The sequence below is a fragment of the Myotis lucifugus genome, unplaced genomic scaffold, assembly GCF_000147115.1.
Source record: "Myotis lucifugus unplaced genomic scaffold, Myoluc2.0 scaffold_5, whole genome shotgun sequence".
In the NCBI taxonomy this organism is placed as follows: Eukaryota; Metazoa; Chordata; class Mammalia; order Chiroptera; family Vespertilionidae; genus Myotis; species Myotis lucifugus.
Window position 1 is genome coordinate 9,486,745 of NW_005871053.1, and position 16,742 is coordinate 9,503,486.

At 39.1% G+C, this 16,742-nt stretch overlaps 1 protein-coding gene across 1 annotated transcript in view; it reads right to left on the reverse strand.

The window, feature by feature from the left end:
* The window catches only part of RAPGEF4 (Rap guanine nucleotide exchange factor 4), a 298,063-nt gene that overhangs the window by 97,831 nt on the left and 183,490 nt on the right, over window positions 1-16,742 (reverse strand). The window contains exon 7 of the mRNA XM_023744830.1: window positions 16,430-16,449. Within this exon, the coding sequence (XP_023600598.1) occupies window positions 16,430-16,449 (20 nt within the window). The remainder of the gene's footprint in view (window positions 1-16,429; window positions 16,450-16,742) is intronic.

Genomic DNA, 16,742 nt, shown 5'->3' on the forward strand with positions numbered 1-16,742 from the left:
TTATAATATATTTCCATAACAGAGTAAGATTAACTTCACAAACATAATATTTAATGAAAGAAGCTGGGTACAGCAAGTATGTACCAGGTGATTCCTATCTGCTCATCTAAAGTATAAAAACAGATTAACCTTAGTTGGGGGAGTGGCTAGAAGAAAACACGAGTTTCTTTCTGGGGTGGTGGTGATGTTCTGTTTTTTGATTTGGGTGCAGTTTACATGAGTGTGTTTGTGAACATGTATTTACCTAAATGACATGTGTACATTTTTACATGCATATGCTAAGCTTTAATGAAAAGTTAAAAGAAAAAAAACCTATGTTAGAACAAGAAATTTACTTAATCTTCTTATTAAAAAAAAGAAAATATTTACTAACCCTCCATTATACATAGAAAAAAGGAGACCTTGGGATTTTGAAACTTAATATCTGCACGGCACCCAGACATATGTGATCCTGACACACGGCCCAACTGGCAGCAATCTGTGTGTGTGCAGAAACGTTGCCGCCACCAACCTCCACGGAGGGTGGCAGCCTGGCATTTTTACACATATTCATTCATTTAGGAATTCTGGGAAAAATGTAGAATACTGATTGCAAATGTCAAGTATCTACTGCTTAAACACTAATAACGCCCTCAAAGGAATACAAACATATGAAAAATTAAAACAAAAAGAGTATTAAAGTTGGTCTCTAATTAAATGTTTACAGCTATTTCATTTAAATAGTTCCTATACCTGGCAAACATAACTTCTTCAAGGAGATCATAATAAATATTAATAAAATATCCAAGTATTTTATTTATTCATATATTCCATTGTAAATACTACACAACCACATGCTTCTCAGCTATTATGCTTAAGAAGCCCAATGATTTGACTCTCGAGAAAGTGAAAAGCAGTTTTCTACAGCCACATATAGGTTTTTGAAGATATAAGTTGAATCCATCAAAAGTCTCAAATTCTCACAAATACTTTTAGGTAATGTATGAAATTCAAAATAAGTGACACACATTTCATGTTACATGCTGTGGAAACTACAACTCATGTTTTGTTTAAAGTCACAGTCAGAAAATGCACACACTTTTTTAGGCAGTCAGCACTGATTAGTAATCAGCAAGTGGGTTTCACAAGATCAGAGGGATGCTTATGCTGCCGTCGACTGGCACGAACATGAAAATCACACGTAGTCGACCTCTATGTACATGTCATAAGTGATTTATAGAGAGGCAAGGAGAAGGGGTAGCAACAATTGCCCACGGTGGCTCAAGGGAGCCTTTCCAGAGGAGGCGGGACTTGAATAGGAGCTTTAGGATGAAGGACCTAAAGGCTAGAGGTAGTGCATGCAGGCTGGAGTCAAAATCACAGAGCGGGGAGTTTAAAGTATTTGGAGTCTCCACATCTAGCTGTAGCACAGAGCTGGTTGGAAAAGAGGAGAAAGTGCAGGAAGATGCTACAGGTGAAAGTATTACAGATTCAGCTTTGTTAAAAAAAAAAAACACATCGGAAAGTCAGATTATCAATTGTAAAGACATATACTGAGTTACTGGTTTTCTTAAATCACAGACTAATGCATGCTCATTGGAAAGTATAAACATATTTAATCATATAAACCACCACTCAGTAGCCCCCCTTATCCACAGGGAGATACTTTCCAAGACCCCCAGTGGATGCCTGAAACCGTGCACAGCACCGAACCCTCTATACACTACGACTTTCCCACATATACTACCTATAGCGAAGTTTAATTTCTAAATTAGGCACTATAAGAGATTAACAACAATAACTAATAATAAAATAGAGCAATTTTAACAATATACTATAATAAAAGTTAAGTGAATGTGGCATTATTAAGTAAAATACGGGTTACTTGACACAGGCACTGTGTTAAGGGACAGTCCACCTGATAACTGAGAGGGCTACTGAGTGACTAATGGGCGGGAGGGCATACAGTGTGGATACGCTGGACAAAGGGAGGATTCACATCCTGGGAGGGACAGGGTGGAATAGAGCAAGATTTTATCACACTTATGCAGAATGGTGCATAATTTAAAACTCAGGAAGTGTTTATTTCTAGAAATTTCCATTTACTATTTTCAAACTACTGTTGACTGAAGGTAACTGAGAACAGAAACTGAAACAGTGGGGGAGACTACTGTTTAAGGAGACATCTTGGCTAGAATAATTTATGTGGTGGTGGATTAGAGTTAGAAAAATCAGTATGAACTAAATATAGATATAGATGGATATATAAACAAATATGCACAGGTACGTATGTGCTCAAGTTAGTATACTGTATGTATTTCCTTGCTCTCTCAGCTGAAAGGGCTTAGAAGCAAGAACATCCCAATAGAAACAAACACACCTGCCATCTGGATCTTAGTTTCTAATACCATTCTTCAATTAAAGAAACCAAAGACCCTTGGCAAAATGGCTGTGGCGAAGATAGGGACAGGAAATATACACACATCTGGTTGTGTCAGAAAGTAAGAACATGTCCAAAATACAACAATGGGAGTTGCCAAAGTAACACAGGAGCCAACTGAAAGGGCGCCCAATGGCCAAAGCTGGAACGATTTGAGCAACAAAATAAATATAGTAGTATTGGATTACAACCCAAAGTGTAAATTAAAATCTCTCAAGTCCATCCTGATATAAATAAATGACTGAATAAATAAATGTGAGAGAAGAGACAAATCTCTCATGTAGAAGAATTCTAAATAATTTATGTAGATCTTCACTATCAAGGAGGTGGAGCACAACACAAAAGTGTCCACAGTGCATGGTGACTTCCTTCCAGAGTTCAGCATGGAAAGAGCCGTGGGGGAGAGGGACTTCACAGTGGGAAAACCTGGCAAATACGACCTTAACTGGGTCATCAAGGTCAATATCAACAATGATACGTCGTATTAATAACATGTATACTTGATATGATGTGACGAAAATGGGGTTTCGCCCCAAAACCCATAATCTGAGTCTAATGGGAAAAAAAAAATCAGCCAAATCACAAATGAGGGACATCCTCCTAAATACCTGATTGTTAGCCCTCAAATCTGTCAGGTATCAGTGAGGAAAGTCTGAGAAACCTACAAGAACCTAAAGTGACAGGGCCACAAGACATAAAGTGATATCCCTCCTGGACCAGAAAAAGGACACCATGTAAAAAAAAAGGAAATCTGAATAAACAATGGACTTTATCAATATTGTATCAATATTGGTTCATGAAAAATGCTGAAGGATTAAAATTCTCAACCCATAATTCTCTATCCAGAGAAACTATCCATTAGGAATGAAGATTAAAAGAGAAAAGAAAGACATTCCCAGATAAAGGAAAATTGGGGCCAGAAGAATTTCTAAAGGAAGTTTTTCACACATAAGGGGACTAATACCAGGGAAAGACTCAGAAAGTCAAAAATGAAGGAAGAACAGCAATGTAAACAGAAATAATTCTGAAAATGGGGAGGGGATGGTGAGAAAACTAACTTTTACAAGATCCATATTGCTGTTTGGAAAAAAATTAATGCAGAGGAAATTCATTCTCTCAAATGGTTGAGAAAATATTAAATAATAAAAAGTCCTTTATAAACGTAATTGAATGTAGGCTATGAAATATATATATTATATTAAATATTATGTATATTATATTAAATATAATATATATTATATATATTATATATATTATATATATATTAAACTAAATTTGGTTCTAAATATTAAACATGTAAAATACACAGAGCTCTGGGTGGTAGAATATATGGTAGATGTTTAAAAAAGTTTTATGGACTGTCAAACTACAGCAGGAAGTCCAGGGAGGGTTGGCGGGGGGGCGGGGTAAGAGATCAACCGAAGGACTTGTATGCACGCATATAAGCATAACCAATGGACATAAGACACTGGGGGGTAGGAGAGGCCAGGGGAAGGTCAAGGGGAGAAAAAAAAGGAGACATATGTACTACTCTTTGTAATACTTTAAGCAATAAAAAAATAAAATAGTTTTATGTTTCCAAATATTTGATATAAGCTCTACCATATTTATGACCAGGAAAATATAGCCATTGTTTTAAAAATCCACTGTCTTGCTAGACTTCATTTCAGACTCCTGGCATACACATTTCTTTCTGGGCACACAATGTAAGCTCATCTGAATGTAAATTTGGCTCATAGACTTCACAGACTTAAAACCAACTAGATAAAAAGGAAGAATTCCTACATCTAGGAAAGACAGAATTGCTTATGTCTTCTACTGGTTCAGAACCCACACCTAAGTATCTCAAAAGACTTAACAAGATCAAATCTCGTTAATTTCCACATCACCCATGTTAAGAAGACAGGGAAGAGGACACTGTGATTCTGATTGAATAGAATGCATGGAATTTCTAAAGCACGATGCACACTGCAATCAAAGCGATTGCAAAATGTGATGTCAACATTACTCTCGTGAGTGCTGCTGTCCTACTTCTTGATAAACAAGGGATGAAGACTAACCCCAAATGAGATATTGATTGCATTATGATGCTACCTGAGTACACCAAAGGAAGGGGGCTGATTTTTTAGGAGTCAGCCGAATGTGCCTCACTGGAAAAGAGTAAACAGCTATTATTTACTGGCCCCCACTTTTCTGGGCACAGACCTTCTTTTCATTTCAGAGCCGAGTCCACCCTGGCTCAGAGTTGGGGGAAAAGGGACGACATGACCCACACGAGACCCGTCAGTATCCTTCCTCAAGATTTTCTAACTGTAGCTGCCCTGGAAGAACTAGAAACTGTTGGTGGCCACGTTTCCAGGCTTGGGGAGAAGTAGAAATAAGTGGAGCCCTTGGCTTCTGTAAACCGAAGGCCAGCTCCACACCTGTTCTTCCTGTGGACTGGGGCTGCGAGTCCCTAACTTACTCCCTTGTTTGCTTTTGCGGTGGCTTGATATGTATTTCTGCCACCTGTAATCTACATAGTCTGAAGTTATACAATAGCTCTGCATTCTTGTGAAGAGGGAGAATGCTGGGGTGTGTGTGGATAATGAAACATTCTTTTTTTCAGAAATCTTTTGTGTTCAGTGGTATGGCTCTACAATGTGTGAGGCATTTCAGCACTTGGCTCTAATTTCTCTCAGTACCATATTCTGATATAATTACCCATTTACCTATCTCTCTCCTAGACTGTTTAAGCTACTAGGTTGTTTGCTCTTTGAATTAGTTTTATTGGACTTTGTATCTCTAGAGCCAAAGTATGTGCCTGCATGGCACATAATAGGCCCTTAATAAATGTGAGTTGATTTAAAAAGAATTAAATAAAATATGATAATTTTCCCTCCTATTATGGAATTACTTCACTCCTTCAAACCTTATTAATTGAACATTAATGGCTAGGTTAGAAAAATTAATTTATTTAAGAAAAAGGGGTTATTATCCCATTTAGTAGTATTAGAAACTATAAAGAATGATTAAACTAATTAAGAAAAACAAATTGTTTCAAGCAGGCCATCCCCTTTAAAATCACTGAGTCATATAGAAATAATTTGTGGGATAAGTTACAAATAATATCCCTCTACCTATTCATTAAATTGGGTCCCTGAGGATGTCTGTTAAGCAGCGCTTTGTTAGCTTGATTCATTTCCTGTTTGTACTTAAAATATTTCATACATCAACCTTTTATTAATTCAGAAGGTGACATCGACAGTGACACAGAGTTTACTTACAAACATAAATTCTCTTAAAAATCTACAAAATATAACAGAGGGAAGTGACAAACCTAATAAAATTCTTGCTGATTTTCCCCTCATTTTTATTTCTTTCAGACACATTCTAATTTCATTCATGCCCCAGGCACATACTACTCAGTATAAATACCCAACATCGAACCTCATTATCACTCTCACAAATGTTTATTCTCATTAACTATTGACAGTACCAGGAGGAAGTCTAATCACACCGCATTCCTGGATTCTGTCTAGTACAATGACCTCAAATTAGGTCTCCAAATTCACTTTATCCTCAGCTCTCCCTTGCGTAGCTGTTGGCAGCTGCATCCTTCCATGTGGTCAGGCCCCAAACGGGGAAGTTCTCCCTGACTCCCTTCTTTCTTTCTCTCCTCACATTTAATCCACCAGAAAATCCTATGAACTCCATTTTCCAAATCCATCTAGAATGCAACTCTTCCCATCTTCTCCACTGGGACTCTACCATCGCCTCCATCTCTGCATAATGTACCGCACTAGCTGCCTAGGAGTCAAAGAACTTAGTGACTTTGCTACTTAAGATTATTTCCATTCTCATTTGCTTACTTATGTAAACAGGCTTTCCCAGTATTTACTTATCTAAAAACCAAAAAAGGAGAATAGAATTAATATTAAACCCCTGTTGCACTGATAACAAATTCATTTTTAAAAAGCACCCAAGTCACTTAGCGATGCATTTTCAATAATAATTTACTTTAACATTTAATAATTATAAGAACCTATAAAATATTTAGTTTGTTTTGACAACTGTGTACTATTGCTAACGGCCACACCTCATGCCACACTCTCTGCCCACACGTGCCCATGACCCTTCATGGTACTTTTATGTTCACATGTCTGTCTCCATCTGCTCACTGCAACTCCCTGAAGGTACCATAATTTATTTTCAGAGCCTGTCATAACTCAATCCAGAAGAAAAAATTTAATAGAGATTACAGTCATATGAATTTTTTAAATGCTAAGATTTAAATTTATATATATATATATATATATATATATATATATATATATATATATATATATATTTTTGGATACATGTAAGTATAAGAATAAGGTAACCAAGAAGAGACTTCCAATCATAAAAATACCTTACAACATGGGGTACCATATTAACCCTGGACAGCTCACATGTGGACAATTAGCATGAAGGAAAATTATATTCTATCTAATTTAAGAGACTTTTATAGTTAGGTCTATGTAATTGCAGTTGAGCCTGTATATTGACTAATACATTGACACAATTAAAAAGTAATTTGGCCTAGAAAAATAATCACTTCATAGGATAAAATTCTCTGGGGAAAATAGAATGGGTCTTTGATTTGATTTAAAGAAAAAAAAAGAAATAATATAACACTGTCAACCATTTAAAAAGAGCATTTTCATATATTTTTAAAATGATAAGTAACAAATTGTTTCCCACCATGCCTAACTCTGATTTAATACACAAGAAGCATTCTATAAAAACTTAGTTATTAACAGAATCTCTGTTTGAGAAAATATGTTTAACCTACAGGATTGGAATTAAATATATTTCTATGGACTTGCAGATTAAATATCCCTTCTTCAGGAAAGCCAAATATCAACAGCATATTAGATGGAAGATGGATGAATGAATGAATTCGGTATTTTATCCAATTTGGATGTTTCCAATTATCAGGCATCTTACAAAGGAAAATAGCACTTACTATTAACACTTCCACTTTTATCCAAAAATGGTGTGTCAGGTAACTGAAGCTTCAGCTTTAAGGTTAGACATGCAGAAATATTGGAATGGACACCAGAGGGAGCCCAAGTGTTTTTCTAAATATACTACACACCAAAGAGAGAGGAAGAAAAAACACAAAATATAAAGCTGGGAAGTAGGAGGTTGCAGGGTAGGTGAGGGAGGGCCCATTACCTGCTGCTTAAAAGAATACCTTGTTGAATGATACAGCAACTTTTGTATTTATGTTACAAATTCCTTTACTAGACAGTGTACATTGCAATGCTTTAACACTGAGAGGATTGGGTAAACATAAAACATTAAAAAACCTCACACACCCTAAAGCTAGAAGGCCCAGGGCGGACTGCTGTGACAACATCCATGATTCTCTGCTGTGCCCCACACAATCCAGGCGCCTTCCCTAGCTTAGCTTGGAGTTCCTGTTCTGACTCTCTATCCTCGTCCATCCTTGTAGTCAACTTTGGGTGCGGTTTCCTCACTTTGTTTGGGGTCGGGTTATCATATTACAGCACCAAGTAAGCACTTGGTGTGATTCAGGAATTTCTCATTCTCCTGGCTGAGCCAACTTATAAGGACATTATGACTTGCCATTTGGCATCCTAAGTTGTTTCCAGAACTTAGAACTGGACCAAGTCCTAACAGGATGCAAGGGCATCTTTATAAAGCTTCCCAACCCCAATCTCCATAGAAACCAGAACCCACTGGCCAACCTCCATGATCCCTCAGGCCAGAATACTGTCCTTGGGCTGAGGCCATAGACAAGGGTGTGATCTTATTTAGCATTAAGCTCCAGGGAACTTAATATAATGTTGTGTTTTCTGAGAGCAGTGCCCAGTTTTGGGATTTCCCCCATGCCTTACTGTCATTGATGCCCCAAGCAATCCTTTTATTGTAGTAGTTCAGGGATCACCATTTTTATTGATGAGGAAACTGAACCTTATGGAGGTAAGTGACTTGTACAATGCTGCTGGCTATGAAGTGCCAGGGACAAAAATTGATGCATTTCTGGGGACAGGGACTATAACGATGAATGAGCATTGAACTCAGTCATACCAATGCCTCCTGAAATAGAAAGAAAATTATTGTCTTCCTTTTTTCCCAAATTACAAGTGAGTGAAAAGCATGACAAAAGTGACTTTAATGACTTATACTTGTTTTTTTATCCAGTATTCTCATGGGGTGTTTTCCTAAGTGTTGTTGTGTGTGTTTCTTCCTATCTGGAAGGGGTAATTTTATCATGTATACAAATAAATGAGTACAAACAAATTAAATTCCACAAGGTTAGGTCATCTGCTGAATGTTGCTAGATGTTAACATACTGATTAATGCCTTGACCATGGAATCAAAACCATGCTCATTAAATCTGACAATGATTCCCAACTGGGTGGGTGGGAGTGGCTGGCACTTAGAAGAACTGGAATGAAGTTTAAAATGACCTTGACAAATGGAAAAGGTAAAAGAGGGCAAGATTCAATGGAAAGCTTTGCTGAGTGAGTCGTTCAAGAGAAGGGAAAAGAAAGGACACAAAGGAGAACATCAGAAATAAGGGAGCACTGACTGGGCAAATTACAGCAGAAAAGGAGCTGGGTATCAGAGTGAACAACAGGCTCCTAAGGCATCCGCCATCCAGAGCTGCCATTTTAAAAAAGAAGACACCCCCAGCCCCAATGTGTCTCCTGAGAGCATACTGTGGGTTGCATCACTGGCTAAGCACTTGGCATGCTTCATCCCATTAGTCCTCCTGGAGATGAGGAAACAGGGAGACACTTTAACTAACTTGTCTACCTTCACATGGGTAGTAAGTAGCAGAGCTGGATTTCAGCTCAAGCCTGGAGAGCTCCTAAGGCCACACCTCATGCCACACTCTGCCCACATGTGCCCATGACCCTTCACGGTACTTTTGTGTTCACATGTCTGCCTCCATCTGCTCGCTGCAATGCCCTGAAGGAACCGTATTTTATTTTTGGAGCCTGACATGGGCCTGGGATTGATCAATACACATGCAACAAATGAAAGGTTTTTGAGCAAATAGATGGCATATTCTATGGGTATTTCTGAATCACCCTTTGAAGGAAAATAGAAAATAAAACTAAGTTAAAGTAAAGAGAACTTAAACATTGATAAAAACTGACAATAAGAATGCCAGATCATATTACTAAAGGTGGCTTTACAAATTTGTTTCTGAAAATTTTAAGAATGAAAATAGATAAATACATATCTGTACAATCAAACATATGTATGTGTCTGTATATGTGTGTGTGTGCATGTATATGCTTATCTATCACCTATCTCGCTTCAATGCAATTTTACCTCAAGGTAAAGAGAATGACTACAGAATATTTTAATATCTCTGGACTCAGGGGAGTCTGTCTGACAAAGAATTGTTATGAGGAAAGAATTCAAATCCTAAATGACATGCAATCACTAGATTAATTTATCCAATCTGAGAACACTATAATTTTCTCTCCTACACATAAGACATATTTTGCAAATAATTTGGTTTCAATTTCTCAAAACAAGAACAATAAAACTTCGAATTCATCAAACATGAAAGATACTATGCATTTTATCCTCACAATCAGTTGAGATAATACACTAGCAACTCAAAGTTACTGGTGATGAACATAATTGCCTGCAGCACAGGATGAAATATTTCTGCCGACAACAATTCTCTCTCCCATAACTTTGGAATCAGCAGTGGAGCACATTATTATCAACAGGAGATTAGGTTCCTTGTCCCCGCTGATAGTGGAACTAATTCTCGGCAGCGAGCTACTGAGCAGGCTCACCTGAAGGCCATGCTATGTCTTAAAGTGAGAGCCGGAGAAGTTGTTGGCTAGAGAGAGTGGGAATCTCATTTCTTTTATGATGATGATGCTTAACTATTCAATGCTACCCAGGTCCTTTCTGTGACGTCTGGCCAAGTCAAATTCTGATTACAGAAACAACTGAGAGAATATATTCAAAGCAGCCCTAGAAAACCATCAGTGACAACCCCCAAAACCCGTCAGCCTGGCAGCAACATTAAGAAGTTCTATGTCCTGTCCTGGCTGGCGGGCTCAGTGATTAGACTCGCAGGGGTCCTCAAACTTTTTAAACAGAGGGCCAGTTCACTGTCCCTCAGACCGTTGGAGGGCCGGACTATAGTTTTAAAAAAAACTATGAACAAATTCCTATGCACACTGCACATATCTTATTTTGAAGTAAAAAACAAAACAGGAACAAATACAGTATTTGTATTTGCATGTGGCCCGCGGGCCGTAGTTTGAGGACCCCAGGATTAGAGCATAGGCCTGCGCACCGGAGGGTCCCAGGTTTGATTCTGGTTAAGGGTACATGTCTGGATTGTAGGTTCGATCCCCACCCCCAGTTGGGGGCATATGGGAGGCAACCAATTGATGTGTTTCTCTCACATCAATATTTCTCTCTCTCCCCTTCTGCTCTCTCTAAAAATCAATGGAAAAAATATTCTCACTCCTCAGGGGAGGATTAAAAAAAAAAGTTCTATGACCTAAAAAAAAAAATTAAATGTAGAAGAACCAAAATTAGAGCATTAAAACAATCACCAAATGCAATTCATAATATTATAAACATAATTCTAAAATATGCTAACAAGGCAGCACCCCAATATACCCCAGTAGGTGCCCCTTTGCCAAGGAAACTCATGACAAGTAGGTCCCGTGAACACAACTAAGAACATTTAGAGCAGTGGTTCTCAACCTTGGCTGCACATTAGAATCACCCTGGGAATCTTTTTAAAATCCTGATTTCTGGGCCTCATCCTCCGAGAAATTCTGTTTCTTTGTATGGGGTGGGCCACAACATTAGTAACAAAGAAACAGAATTTCTGGAGGCTGAGGCCCAGAAATCAGGATTTTAAAAGATTCCCAGGTGATTCTAATGTGCAGCCAAGGTTGAGAACCACTGATTCAGAGGCAACAAACACATGGTCTAATTGACAACACAAGGTCAGATTTTTGGAGTGTTACCTGCATTTACTGCTTAGCTGAAGGGCAACTGCCTGCACATTACGTTACAAATCCAATCAATATACCACTGCAGAAGCTAGAGAGAGAGAGAGACAGCACCGTCAGCTCTCACCACAGAGGAGAGGAACAGATGGAATAAAAAGCAGGAAGAAATTCACAAGGGCATTCTGCCCCGTAAAACGTATAACTCACAAACACAAAAACAAACATGTCTTCAGAGAGCTGAAGCTGTCCGTGGCACCTTCGACATCGCCACTGGTGTGCTCCAGGAGGCTGGGCAAAGTAAGTCCTGGCTCCCTGAGTGACGCATTCCAATCCGCCGGCTGAAGAAATGCGTGTTTACACACGAGACATCACGCAGAATGGGGTCAGCAACACCCCAGATCTAATCTTCACCGGGCGATAAGCCATTTGCCCTTCAAAATCAAAACGAGCAGGCTCAGTATTTTCTAAGTCCCCAGCATTTGGTTGGTTTGCTCTCCTGTGTGGAGCTTTGCACCCTCAGCCCACGTGACATGTGTGTTGTCTCAGGGTGGGGTCAGCACTAGGAGACTATTCTCACCCAGGAACAGAGAGAACGGCTGCTGGGTAAGCCCTCAAACTCTGGCCAAGACACTCGGATAAGCTCCGGACACGGACCAGTCATGCTTTAAAGCAAGATTTTAAAAACCTTTGTTTCTGCAGAAAACTGTTGGTTTGACTCCAGTAGGTGTGCTACAGGGGTTTTATGGGATTATCTACGTTTTTTGCACTTTAAGTTTGTATCAGCAAACATGCCTGCCTTTTTTCTTCATCTGGCCCAGAATCATAGCCAGTTTATAATGGCAAAATAAGATGTTGTCATTTAATTGGTGAGAAATATTCTAATTTGTTTTCTCTAACCTTGAAAAAGAGCAATAGAGATAAATGTTATTATAGTCCCTAAAAATTCCTAAAACTCCTAACCTTTCAACCCTAATAGTTACTTGCTTATTATTACTCTATTACCCTCAATGAGAATTTTCAAAAAGTGTGTAGATTATTCCATTATCTGCCATTTAAAACCTTGTCTTTATAATAATTTCTGAAAATTGTTCTTCATATAAATGATCCACTATTTTAAAGCATTTGACAAACTTGGTCATTTTTTATTATTATTGATATATTTCAGAAAGGAAGGAAAAGGGAGAGAGAGAAATATCAACGATGAGAGCGAATCATTGGTCAGCTGCCTCCTGCATGTCCCCCACTGGGGATCGAGCCCACTACCTGGGCATGTGCCCTGACGAGGAATCAAACTGTGACCTCAAACCGTGGATGCTCAACCACTGAGCTACCGAGGCCGGACTTAAGTCATCTTTTTAAAATTAGACCTACAGATAGTTTTATAAGGCCCTCCAGACTTGCTCATTATTAATAGCTAGTGTCAGTTCTTCCAGCACTTTGGAAACCTTTGATCTCTGCATTGGTAGTGTTCTTTACTAGGAAAGTATGCTTCCATAGTTAGCAAGAAACTTGCTAGCGACACTATCAATACTACAACTGCCTTAAAAATGAAGATCTCAAATGATCTTTTTGGAAACAAGATGCTGTAAGTCAGGAAATGGGATTATTTTGTAATTTCTTCCTGAGTCTATTTTCCAGCTTCTTGCATACTTAGGAAGAAAACTATAAACTTCTAAGACTACAAAGCTCCATAGCAGTTGTCTCTCAGAAGGATACATAGCACAGTAAGCAGCAAAGTCAACATAAGTAGCAATAAATTATAGGCAAGCTCATTCCTTCAAAGGACAACAGTAATATTCAACTACAAAGCTTTCTTTTATTTGTGATTTTTTTTTAGCTTCTGAGTTAAACATGGTCAGTCAGGTATGGCACATAGAGAAGACAGAAAAAAACCCCAACTTAAATCAAAGAGAAGAATTTCATTATAAATCGAATAGCCACAAACAATTACACCCCTACCAAAATAGTCTACTTGCCTTATTGGGTCAATGGTCATTTTTCTAATATTTTCATCAGTTATTTTATAGGTTCCAGTATCCTGTGGTACCTAAAGTTAAAAATCCCTATCAATTACAGTAAGTAGTCAACAAAATACTCTTGCAAATTAACTGCCAGCCCATTTGTTTCTACGAAAGTGCAATTTATGAAAATAAAGTTCTTTTTATACAAGCTAAGCCTGGGTCTGGAAAGAAAATATAGCTGGCAAGGCAGGTAAAAACACCACTTACTGACATCTACACACTTGATTAAAAGTTAAACACGGTGATTAACAAAATCGAGAGTAGAAGCTGGAAAGGAGAATATATGCTTTCCACAAAGACTGTGTTTGGACACTGAAACAATAGTTTAACACTTGGAGTGCAGGAAACGAGTTAAGTCGGCTCGCGTGAATTGTACTCCGCGGGAGCCGTCTTTAACTCGGTTCATATAGATTTGCGGTGGAGTGCGGGAAACGTGTAAACTCGGGCCGATTGTAACTGCGTATTACCAAATATTTGTTTGTAATCCACCCTTTTGGTGGATGGAACAAAACCAAAAGACAGAGCCATCTTATATTTTGGCGGGAAATTCACCCGCACTCCAAGTGTTAAGTGCTTTTATTTCAGTCACAGGCCTGTTATGGCTATTTAGAAACAGAAAGGGAATATAATATTGCCCAGCATGTAGTTAAAGAGTATAAAGGATTAAAGAAACCATCACAACACAACTTGTCTCTTCCAAAGGAAAAACGTCAATTAGCACCACATTAAGGAGCTTAAGCTTCTTTTTATCTGTCTAGGAGCTTCAACTCTGCTCACCAGTATCTTTCATCTCATTTGCTTTACTCTGACCAAAGGCACTGGAGAGCTTTCCTAAGAGCACAGGGTGACGTTACAGCCACTCTATTTGCTGACAGAGAAAACGTGTGCTTGTCCGGTTGCCAGAGGATCTGACTCAGAAGGGCCCAAACACATACAAATAAACAGACACCACAACTAATACAGGCGAGACCGCCTGGCCAGCCCCTACATCACTGTACCAAACTTCCTGCAAACTTCAAATTCCTATTTTGTCCCTGAGCGACATGGTGACAGCTGGTAGGCTTTCTGCTTAGAACCTTGTGCCTGTCCTCCCACTGCTGGGAGGTCCCAACGAAAGGTCACCTGGGGCCTAAGAGAGACACAAGCTTCCTTTTGAAGCTTAGAACATTTTAGACTCCCTGGGGTCTGGCCATTCCGTACGCTCTCCTCATCACTGATGGTCCCTGGACGAGGAAGCAGCAGGCTCTTTTATCATCTTTATTTGGCTAAGGACCCGTGTGGTTTTTGTTACGGGTGCTTTGGGACATCCGGGTCCAAAATGGTGGCAGAATCAGTACGTTACTTTGGGCTCTGAAGGCTACGGCTTTAGAATCCCAGGAGCCTGGTTGTCTAGAGCTTTACTCAACACATACAGATTTTTTAAAAATTCAATGTATTGGGGTGACACTGGTTAATAAAATTATATAGGTTTCAGATGTACAATTCTATAACACATCATCTGTATGTTGTATTATGTGTTCACCACCCCAAGTCAAGTACCCTTCCATCACCATTTATCCCCCATACCTCTCCTACCTCCCCCACCCCCCTTCCCCTCTAGTCATCACCACACTGTTGTCTGTGTCTAAAGCTATTTTTTAAATAGCAAATGATCAATGGAAAGGCTCATGGAAGAAAGGTATTTTAAGGAGAGCTATAAAGGCAAAAGACAGTTACTTTATAAAAGCTAGAACATTTTCAGAGAAGGAAGGACAGCTAGAAAATGAGAGGAGCTTGAGAAACGAATAATTATAATAATAGTCCTAACATTACTGAGCTCTACTGTAATGTCTCTATGCTTCCCACAGACTATCCCATTCAATATTCGTAATGGCCTTTTAGGGTGGTCAGGACTAACATCCACGTTTTGAAGATGAGGCAAGGATGTTTAGAGAAGTCAAGTAGTTGGCACAGGGCCTCACAGGGAGGAACTAAAATCCTTTGCTGAATAAGCCACGTAAATTTTTGGTGTGAAACTTGAAGTAACACTGCCTGGCCTTGAACTCAAATCTGTAGTGGCACAGCAGTGGGCCAGCGTTCCCACCCAGCCCTTTACAACCAAGGTTATGAAAGGAGGGAGACCTAAGGAAAGCTAGAGTCAGATCTCTGAAGAGGAACACAGAAATAATCGGAATTTAACTAAGACCATGTCTTAGCCCGTAGACATAGGACCGAAAGCAGGGAAAGAACAGGGTGACAATTCTGTAGCATTGCCACTTGGGTACAGCCGCCAAGGGACACGATGGCAAGATGACCCATCTGAGAGCCACCGAGCACCACATCCAGTGAATCACTCCATGCTTCCATCAGGAACCCTTCCATGTTGTTGTCTAAATCCAGATTCCAGTTAATACAATTAACATCATTATTGATTATGTACGTGTAAAGACGATGCCACTACACCACTACCATCCTTAGAACGCATGCTTGGTTCTGTTTCTTAGGAAAGGTTTGTCCTAAACCTTCTAGCTGTTTTCCATAAACAACTATAGCAATTAATTATTTTCTACTTCCAAAGAGAAACAATGACTTCAATGTACTTGGATCCAATTAGGCAAATTCATCCTCTGACCCTGAATTTCATATTTTGTATTCCTACTAAGGAAAAACAACACATTGTCTTTAGGCTGTTAAACTGATGATTTGTTCTACCGGTATGCATGCATCATGGGAAAAAGAAAACACTAAGCACTTGGACTGTTTGCCCCTGAAATGACCTTTGTTCAGACTCCCTAATGCCAAGGACACGTGATGACCATGTCATAGCAATCGACCTTCTCCCCTTTAGACTTCAGAGTGACCCACCAAAGATGCCGGAATCAGATTAGAACAATATTTATTGCTCTGTTGAATGTGAAGGAAGAGCCCTCTTTGCTGGTGAGGTTACCAAGATTATTTGTTACCTTTTGACAGTTTTTAGAAGCTAGGCAGAGAGAGTAGCTACTCACATTCTCCTTGTCAGGAATCCCTAGAAGAGAAAAAGGAGAGAGAGACCATGAGTTGTAAGATCAACCTGTAAAATGGAACTGAAATCCCTTGCTGACTCAAACCAAGTAAAACTTTGGTATTTAAAACAACAACAACTACATAGCCTGCTTAGGAGAAGACCAGCACCTATCAAATCTGTAATATAAATAAATCAGCGAATCAGGAGCAGGACTGAGTGCCGGACAACACGGTCTCATGCTGATGTTGCGTCTCTACCACATGCTTTACTTTCCCAGAGGCAAAATGTATCCCTGAGTCAGTTACACCATGTGA